The 10466-nt window shown below is 45.7% G+C and overlaps 1 protein-coding gene across 1 annotated transcript in view; it reads left to right on the plus strand.

Annotated features, from left to right (window-relative positions):
• Positions 1-8618, plus strand: part of LOC107108807 (complement component C6-like) — a 50560-nt gene extending 41942 nt beyond the window's left edge. The window contains exon 15 of the mRNA XM_015409327.1: positions 8489-8618. Coding sequence (XP_015264813.1) covers positions 8489-8618 — 130 coding nt within the window. The remainder of the gene's footprint in view (positions 1-8488) is intronic.
• Positions 8619-10466: the final 1848 nt, after the last annotated feature.

The raw sequence follows: 10466 nt of genomic DNA on the forward strand, positions 1-10466 counted from the left end.
TGTGTGTGTGTGTGGGGGGGGGTTTGTAAAGACAGACAGGCAGATAAACGTTGGCTGATGGTTGCCAACTCCAGGTTGGAACTCCAGGACATAGGGTTGCCAACTCCAGGTTGGAAACTTCCAGGATATTTTAGGGATGAAGCCTGCTGAGGGTGGGGTCTGAGGAGGAGGAGGAAGAGGGGGACCTCAGACAGATACAATGCCATACTGCCCACACTCCAGACAAGCTGTTGCCAGTCTCCAGGTGACAGCTGGAGAGCTCTTAAAGCTTTGGTGCTAATTCAAAGTGTTGCAATTTATCAACAGAGTAGTGTTTTGGAAAATCTTTAGGAATTGTTTGGTGCATTTACGATGGGGCTCCTGGGGAACTATTGTTGCCAATCTTGGCCCAGCAGCCATCAAACCATTCTCTTCAACCCCCTGCTGTGCAGCTGACTTTCCCCTAGGGTTGCCAATCTCCAGGTGGGAGCTGGAGATCTCCCACTGTTACAATTGATCTGCAGATGACAGAGATCAGCTCCCCTGGAGAAAATGGCTGCTTTGGAGGGTGGACCCTATTACATTATACCTGCTGAGTCCTTCCGCTCCGCCCAATGCTGCCCTCTACAGAATCCACCCCCCAAAACTCCAGGTATTTCCCTCCTTAGAGCTGGCAACCCTACATTCCCCTCAGTGCCTGTTGGTAGGCAACTAAGCTTGGTCCTGTCACCTACTTTGGCCTTTGGGAGAAAACACATTGGGGCCAGTCCTGATAGGGTTGCCAACTCCAGATGGGAAATTCCTGGAGATTTGAGGGATGGAGCCTGAAGAGGGTGAGGTTTGAGGAGGGGTGGGACCTCAGACAGGTACACTGCCATAGACTCCACCCTCCAAACCAGTCAGTCCCTCATAGGGAACCATTGTTGCCAATCTCCAGGTGAGGGCTGGAGAGCACTCAGAATTACAACTGCTCTGCAGAAGGGAGGGCAGAAGTCAGCTGAAGTCAAAGGGGCAGATAATGGTAGGTTGATGGTTAGCTGGGAAGGAGATGGGGTTGCCAACTCCACCCTCCAAACCAGCCATTTTGTCCTGGGTAACAATTGCTGCCAATCTCCAGGTGAGGGCTACAGATCACTCACAATTACAACTGCTCTTCAGGTAGCAGAGATCAGTTCCTCTGGAGAAAACAGTGGACTCTGTCATTATACCCTGCTGAGGTCACCACAGCAAATTGACACTGCTTGCCCAAAGCCAGAGCACTCCCCCAGAGCCTCTTTCTAGATCTCGTTGTATTGTTTTCACAACGGGCTTTACTGCTAGTCTCTTAATATATACCAATGTTTGAGGACTATATTCGTAATCTGCATTGCTAAAGGGGTATAGTCCAATGCCCCCCAAATACCTCCTTTTCTTTTATTCTTCCTATTTTTTATCCAATAGAGTTTCCCTACTAACACTTTTCGCTCTTGAAGACACACTACGAATAATTGACTCTGGGAATCCCCTATTTCTAAGTTGCCAACTCAGTTTCTAACACTCCTTAATATAATCAGTCCCTAGCTGAATTTCTTTTAATTCTTAAAAATTGTCCAAAAGGGAAGTTATATTTAATACTAACCTGATACCCGTGCTTCGCTACGGTATTTAAGTTCCATAAATACTGATGATGTGAAATTTTAAATGTAACATTTGTTGTAGGAATTCTAAAGGAGAAGATTGTAGTGTAAAAAATGAAGTGAGACATACAAACTCTTTTTTTTCTCTACGGAAGGATCTCACTGTAGACTGCTGGGGCAGGCTCCCTCATGCCTTTAAGCACCCTGCAACCGCTGCTGCACCTGACAGACAACCGCCTGTTAGGTGTAGGAGGTGGGGGGAGTGTGTTGGAAGCCATCAGAGAGGCTGGGCCAGCAGCATCACTAAGGTGATCAAGCTGTGGCAGCGTCCCTGATGGATTAAAGTACCCAGGTCCTGCTCCTACACCTGACAGACACCCGCCTGTCTGGTGTTGGGGGGATTATGTCTAAAGGCATCAGGGAGGTTGGGCCAGCAGCAGGGCTAAGGCAATTCTGCTGAGCAAACCTCCCCGGCAGCTGTAAGCATCCCACCTCCTCTCCTACACCTGACAGGCAGCTGCTTGAAGCCATAGGGAGGCTGGGCCAGCAGCTTTGTTTCACCTCACAGGCAGGGCCAGCTTGCTGATTAGGCGAGCTAGACTCTCTCCTAGATTGCGGGGGCATCATAAGGGCACTGGACTGAGCCACCCTCCCCCCACCAAAAGCTCAAGCCACGCGCCCTGGCCACTGCCGCCTCTTCGCCCACCCACCGCATGACAATGGGTCAGCGAGGAAGAAGCTCTTGTGCTTCTGCTGCCCCCCCGTGCCCCGGGTTGGAGAAGGCTAGACTAGCTTGGCTAGTGCTCCAGGCCGGATCCTGCCCAAGAAAAAGAATGCCCTAAATCCAAGCTGGCCTGGGTGCCCAGCGCAAAGCTCAAGAGTCCCTTGAAGATGCTCCTTTCCCTTTCGCACCTCACCAGCATCCTCAAAAGGCGCACCAAATGGTCCCCTTTCTTCCCAGATTTTGGTCCCAGACTGGAGTTCTGCTAGCCAGTCATTTGCCCAAATGGGAATGGGACAATGACGCTAACACACATTCTCAGGAACGGACACACACTTCCCTGTCTCTCTATTTTGCGCGGTATGGAGCCTAGTGCCCAGCAGTGTGATTCGGCCATCACTCCTGGTTACTCCACTTCTGCCTCGCCGCACACCTTCCCCTTCTTTCCCCCCTCGGTCTTCCTGGAGCCGGCCTTTCTCCGCACTGCCCTCGCTCCCTCCCTCCCTTCCGCACCCAGCTTCCAGCGCTCTCTCAAATGGCTGTAGTGCCCGGTCACTCGGCATCCATTCAGTGCTCCTTGGGGAACCCTGGGTGGAGGCGCAGAAGAAAAAGGGCAGCTGGAGCTTTTGGTTGGGGGAAGAATCCCCATCTTTCGTTCCCCCCCCAGCTCTTTTTGACAGCTCCTCCAGGTTGCCTGCGAGGTCAGGCCGCCTCCAGCCTCCGGTTGTTGTGTCTCGTTTGGGCATTTGTTTAGAAAACTCGCAATGAACTCCCCAGGTGACTGGGCGAGCCATGTCTCTCTTGGGTGGGGGGGCGCCACAAGCTAGCCCCACCTAGGGCATGAAAAAACCTCGGGCCGGCCATGCTCACAGGCAGTTGGCCACTCCTGATTTCCTCAACTGTCATTAGCTCTCTGTAGTCCCCTGTAACTGTTTTTTTTAACCTCAGAACACTGAACTCTGCAGCTGACCAATCAGAGAGTGTGGGGGGAGAGTGTGCAAGCAGGCAGCAGCCTGGCAGCCACATAGGAATCAATGGGGGGAGCACATTTTACCCCTTTTGACTCACTTAGGGGTCGAATTTCTAAAAATCCCTTCTTAGTGAGCATCTACGTCATGGTAGGAGTGCTCTCCCCAAATTTCGTGTTTCTAGGTCCAGCGGTTTGGCCTGGGCGTTGATTTTATGGTGAGGGGACTTTCTTTTATATATATAGATATATATATAGATGAGGGACGTGGGAAGAGTCAAAGTGTAAATAACTGTTCTTATCTGTGGCTTCACTATAGCCTCTAGCTGCTAACGTTTCCTCCATTGTTCTAAAGACAGTAGCGTCTAGAAAGTTAATCTTGTGTTCATGGCAATTACCAATAAACTTTACAGATGTGTGGAGAGTATTAATCCATGTAATGAATTGCTCTATTTTATTTTTGTTAGTAAAACTGAAATCATCATCTATAAATTGAAAATTAAGCGCTATGCTATCTTTAAAAGGGTTCACATTAGGGTCAGATGAACATATCTTCAAAAGAGCTCATAAAGAGACTTGCTACAGATGAGGTGGCTGCACTGCCCATTGCCAGTCCTCTGGTCTGTAGATAAAACTGCTCTTCACATTTAAAATATTTTTTTCCAAAAATTATATCTGTAATGTCCATCAAAAAAATGAGACTCTGTATATCCCGTTCCAAAAGGGTTTCAATTATGGTCCTAGCTTCTTCTAACAGGACATTAGTATATAAAGAAGAGACATCGAGGGTTAATAGAACTGTCTCCTTAGTGACTGTCTGTCCCTCTATTTTTGATATAAAATCTTTAGTATCTTTTAAACAAGATCGGCTTTTTGAAACAAAAGGTTGTAAGAATTAATCCAGGTATTTTGACAACAGTTCTAATATGGAACCACAACCAGAGATTATTGGTCTTTCTTTAGGAAGTCTGTCCGGTTTATGAATTTTTGGGAGAACATAAAAAAGTGGCATACATGGTTTGTCATTAATCAAAAAATTATGTAATGAAGCATCTATATATCCAAAAGAGAAAGCTTCTTTGACTGTAACCCTGATAAATTGTAAAATAGGTTCAGGTGGATCATCTGTAAGTTTACTATAATAGCGTTGATCTTCTAATTGCCTATATACACTTCCTTTTTGTAGTCTCCATATTCCATTATAACTATGATCCCACCTTTATCGGCTTATTTAATCACTATATTTCGGTCACTAGCCAAGTTTTTTTACAATCTGTAGATCACTATATGTAAGGTTATAATTACAAAAAAATCCTAGCTCTTTCTAGTTGTGTAATATCTTTATTAATTTTTCAAAAGTCACAATGGCAGGGTTCACAATTGTCAGATGGACGGTACAAAAGTGGATATTTTCCTAAAGACATTTCTCTCTGTTTGTTTATCATTGGTTCCAAAAAAACCTTTTTTTAATTTTAACATATGAATCAATTTTAAAATATCAGTCCCTTGTCTGAAATGGTCGATACTGTGGGGTGGGTACAAAACCCAATCCCAAATTCTGTAGGCATCTCGCTTCCTCACTGATAATTCTAGATGACAAATTCACCAATAATTCTTCTTCCTGACTTTCTTTAGGTCCCAGTATTTTTAAAAAATCTCCCTATTTTGTCTTCTATTAGTTCATTCTCTAAGGTTATATGAGGTTCCCTCTTCCATGGTATCTGCATCTGAGTATGCTACTTTCTTGTTTCTTTTAAAGCCTTCCCTGTTGGACATCCAGACATCCACTTATATCATTTGAATAATCCTTAAATCCCTTTCAGCTATTTTGTCTTCTATTAGTTCATTCTCTAAGGTTATATGAGGTTCCCTCTTCCACGGTATCTGCATCTGAGTATGCTACTTTCTTGTTTCTTTTAAAGCCTTCCCTGTTGGACATCCACTTATATACTCTATCATTTGAATAATCCTTTAAATCCCTTTCAGACGTCTTTATTTTAATTTTCCCAGTCTTTTTTTTCAAACGGTAATAATTCTTCTAGTTTCTTGATTTTAGAATCAAAAAGTTCACTGGTAACTGTCCCTTTAATTTTAGTTTCAACTTCTATGATCTCTATTTGCATTCTAGTAGTTCCAATGTCAACTTGATCCATACTAAGCAGCATGAGATCATAAGAACATTTATTTAAAATTGCTGTCCATTTTCTTTTCTAAAGTTCTCATTCTCCACAAATAAAGCCAGCCCTTTTTGTATGCGTAAACCTCTGGGTATTTTATCAGCATAACAATATTCTGTCAGGGAAGCCGCATGTAACATTAGTTTAATTTTCGTAAAAACAACAGCTGTGACCAGTCTGTGCCCTCATTTGAGACATGGCTCTGTAACAATTTGGGATCCTTAGTAAGAATACGGTCCCATTCCTCCTCTAAAAAAGCAAACCGGTCTTTATATAGGGTCATGATAAACTAAATAATGATAAACACAGTCTGAAGTTACAAACAGAATTTAAAAAAAAACAACTGTGAACATCAGACGTCAAAGTATCAACAGTCAGAGGAAGACACTGGCAAGCCACCTCTGCTTCTCATTTGCCTTGAAAAATCCCTTGCTGGGGTCACCATGAGTTGGTTGCAAATTGATTGCACTTATATAAGCTGTTTGTGGACTGGAGGCCATTGCCTCATGAAATGAGTGGATCCCACTGTGCTACAGTTCTTTTGTTGGAAGGAATGGGGGAGTCTTGAGATCTGAACAGAGCGTCCTGGTAGATTGGAATGTTCTCCCACTGGTTTCTGAATAATGCAATTTTAAAATGTTTATTAAAATGGGCTTTTTAAATGCCTAGGGTGTAGGTTTTCACCCTGGCCTTCAGCTGTGCCACACCAATTAATGCTTGGAATGGTCTTTTTGTTGTTGTTGTTCAGTCGCACAGTCGAGTCCGACTCTTCGCGACCCCATGGACCAGATCACGCCAGGCCTTCCGGTCTTCCGCTGTCCTCTGAAGTTTGCTCAACTTCATGTTCGTTGCATCGATGACACTGTCTAACCATCTCATCCTTTGCCGTCCCCGTCTTCTTTGACCTTCAATCTTTCCCAGCATCAGGGTCTTCTCCAGTGAGTGCTCCCTTCTCATTTGGTGGCCAAAGTATTTGAGCTTCAGTTTCATTATCTGGCCTTCCAGGGAACAGTCAGGGTTGATTTCTTTTAGGATTGACTGATTTTATCTTCTTGCAGTCCAAGGGACTCTCAAGAGTCTTCTCTAGCACCACAGTTCAAAAGAATCTATTCTTCGGCGCTCGGCCTTCCTTATAGTCCACCATACATGACTACTGGGAATACCATTTCTTTGACCATGCGGACTTTTGTTGGCAGGGTGATGTCTCTACTTTTTATCATGCTGTTTAGGTTCATCATCGCTTTCCTCCCAAGGAGCAGGCGTCTTTTAATTTCCCACTCTATGAGTCTATAATTCTATAATTCACCCAGGCTGGCTGTGGGCACGCCAGCACCTCTGTCAGGCAGAAGCGCCTGAGATCCTCCCCCTCCACTTTTCCTTCACCCGAGTTGGAGACGAAGGCAAGGGAGAGGGGGGAAAGAACAGATCCCAGGTGCTTCTGCCTGTCAGAGGGGCTGGTGCACACTTCCGGTGATGTCAGGGGGTGTGGCATATGCTAATAAGTTATGCTAATGAGCTCCTGCAGCTCCTTTTCTACGAAATGACCCCTGGTTTTGCTTCTGGAGAGAAGAATTCCTGATTAAATAAAGAGGAGATCAGTTAATCACTTAGAGCTGAAAATGTGGGACAATCAAGCAAAATATGATCCACAGAGTCAATTTTACTGCTGCCACAATTACAGAGTCAATCTGAGTGTGAAATCCCATTAAATCTTCCTGACATCACACCTGAAGATAGGGCATCCAGGCACTTCTTCCTTTCATGCATTTACATGCCAGTGGTGGACCCTTAGAAATGGGTTTGTGTGGAGCTCTTCTCCCTTCTACAATTGCTTTGAAGGCCCTCCTCTTTCATTCCCAGGGGCCTTCCCTCAAGCTTTCCTTCTTGCCACATCTTGGCTGGGAGGCAGCTCTCTGCCAGCACGTTCCTAACAATGTCATAACTTATTCCTTCCTTTCTACCTCTCGCTTCAGAGCTCTTCAGGTGTGATTCAAGTGGGCATGCTCAGAATGTGTACAGGCTCACTACTTCAATAAATTAAATTGGGCACTGTGGTTGCTATTTGCATTTAGCTTGGGGCTTTTCCACCCTCTGTGGCCCAAGGGCTATGTTTTGCACCAGCTGTTTGTTTCCAACTTATCTGTAGGGAGTGCGGTTAAATTCAAGCCCTGGGGTAAAACTGTGCAGCCTCAGCCAGTGTTTCAGCACCACTTCCATAGACAGCCTGAGAGATCTTTGCTGTTGTATATTTGATGATGGCTAAAACAACCTTGGAATTCTTAGAAAAGGGTTACCGAAGGCCAAAACTAGAGACAGATTTCTAGTTAAGTGAAGGAAAGAACATCTGGTCAAGGGTGGGGGTGGATTCGGATTTGAAGTTGGGGAAAAGGAATGGATCTCTTCCTCCTTCTTCCAGTGCTTCAGATCCCAAACTGGTGTCTTCCCGTGGTTTCTATTTGGGGATCCATTCAAAGATCTTCCATGTCATCCAATCTGGGGCCCCCATTCAAAAGAACAGTCCCAGTCACTGGCCTCTGAAAGAGGTTCAAGTGTGGCTAACCAAGTAAACAAGGCTGAAGGATGCTTCCTTGTGGAAGGGGGCGGAGCGTCGGTCTGCATGGAGACGGACGCATAGAAGCCGAGCTCCTCGACCGGACCCCTTGATTCCTAAATCTTTAAACAAAGATCGTACAAATTGCTGTCCAGGTTATGGGAAAAAAAGGAGTGAGCACGCGCTTAACCTATCCGGCGTCCTCAAAGCTTTTACATTCTTTTTTGGCCGGAGAAATCCCGACGCGACTTGAACCGGGTGCGCCACGATCGGAAAACAAAATGGCCGCCGGAGCACAACCCGGGACTCCAATTTCGGATCCCCACACAATATTTGACAAATGCCTACGTTTATTGTAACTTTTTGACAGTTGTTGAATAAAGTATTATGGAAAAAAAAAAAAAGGATGCTTCCTTGTGAATGTCTCTTCTCATTTCTTCTATTATTGGGCTAAACATGGTGTTTGTTCCTTGGCAGGCACAACTCTGAAGCTCTGTGTGTGCTGGATTCAGCTTCAGAACTAGCCCTTACAAAGTCCAGCTGTCAACACTTGGCAGTTGGGGGACCTTTTATTCAATCTCTTGCCTTCTGGCCCCTGCCCCAGTGACTCTAACTTGAACTGGGATATCGAAAGGGCCAAAATCTCTATGCATAGCATAGGGAGAGAGCTCTGTGGCTGTGATACGTGCTAAGACTGGGGGAAATGCTCAGGTATGTATGGCTCCCAAATCCTGCTGTTTCTCTGATTGTGTGCTATGCTTTGAACCATATCTTACTTGTAATCATTAAACCTGAAGCTAATTAATTGGTGTGATTAAACATTGTTGTACGGACTTTCAAAGGGCCCTGATTAATCCAATTTTTTTCCTGCATGCGTGGCAGCCACCCAGGCTTTGCTGAGATCTTTCTCAGGACTTCACGGCAAGGCAGGCTTGGATTGGGTGGCTGGGGCTGCAGCTCAATGGCAGAGCATCTGCTCAGCATGCAGAAGGTCCCAGGTTCAATCTCCGGTGTCTCCAGTTAAAAGATTTGGCAGTAGGTGATGTGAAAGGCCTCTGCCTGAGACCTTGGAGAGCTGCTGCTAGTCTGAGTAGACAATACTGACTCTGACGGACCAAGGATCTAATTCAGTATAAGACAGTTTCACGTGGGAGTTACAAAGAAGAAGAAGAAGAGTTGGTTTTATATCCTGCCCTTCACTACCTGAAGGAGTCTCAGAGCAGTTTACAATCTCCTTTCCCTTCCCCTTCCCACAACAGACACCCTGGCTGAGAGAGCTCTGAGAGAACTGCCCTTGAGAAAACAGCTCTGAGAGAACTTGTGACTGGCCCAAGGTCACCCAGCTGGCTGCATGTGAAGGAGTGGGGGAATCAAACCTGGTTCTCCAGATTAGAATCCACTACTCTTAACCACTACACCAAATGGCACCACACTACACCAAATGCACCACAATGCTGTGGGGAATCAGGGTGTGGAGGGGAGGTGGAACCCACTTCCCACGTGGAAATAACCCATGTGGAAATGGCCTGAGTCAGGGCTTAAGCTTAGAAGCTGTTTCCAGGTGTACAAATCAGCCATGGAATGTGTGACAATGGGCTTATCCTTGGCAATGTGTGAAGCCTTCCCTCAGCATATAAGGAGAAGGCTACTTAAGCTAGAGGAAGGCTTCACAGTTTGCCAAGTGTCATGGCAGGATACTGACCATAGATTGGGCACACTGGGTGGTCACAAAACAACACTTTGGGATGTCCTGGCCGGTCCCAGCCCACTCCTCATTAGAGCTCTGGTCCGTTTCTCTGCACACTCTTGACAGAAATCCATATCATACAAGTAGCTATGATGGAAAGGAAAGTGTTTTGATGAAAAATTTATCGTCTCTGTGATGAAAAGTCTCCATGGGGTTATTTGTACAACCGTTATTGTGCAAGTGTGGGGGGGAAACATTCATGTTTTCTTCCCGTAATGTTGTGAAATGTTTGGCTGGCAGACGGCTCATCATGGCAGCCTGCCAGGGAAAGGAAGAGAGGCTGTTTTGTGAGCCGAGGTCAGGAGGAGGGGGATGGAGAGTGAAGGGAGCTTCTTCAGGAAAGGAAGTTCCTCCCTTCTCCCCTTTCCTGACACCAACATTTAGTGCTTTAGTTTGTTTATTTATTTATTAAATTTGTATCCCGCCCTTCGAACATGGGCTCAGGGTGGCGAACATAGGGGAGGATGTCTCCCAAGGGGAGGATGTCTGCTCTGGAACCGTCCTCAAAAATGGTGTTTTATTTGTGACCCATCAGCTCTATGGCTCAGCCAGTGTATCTCTTTGTTGATATATTTACACACATAAGCAGTGTTCCCTCTAAGCTGAGTTAGTGTGAGCTAGCTCACAGTTTTTTATCCTCCAGCTCACACATTTTTGTCTCAGCCCAGCAAGGAGGGCTCCAGAGCAAACCAATTAATGCAGGAGCCA

This window comes from Gekko japonicus, unplaced genomic scaffold (assembly GCF_001447785.1).
Source record: "Gekko japonicus isolate JY-2015 unplaced genomic scaffold, Gekko_japonicus_V1.1 scaffold650, whole genome shotgun sequence".
Lineage (NCBI taxonomy): Eukaryota > Metazoa > Chordata > Lepidosauria > Squamata > Gekkonidae > Gekko > Gekko japonicus.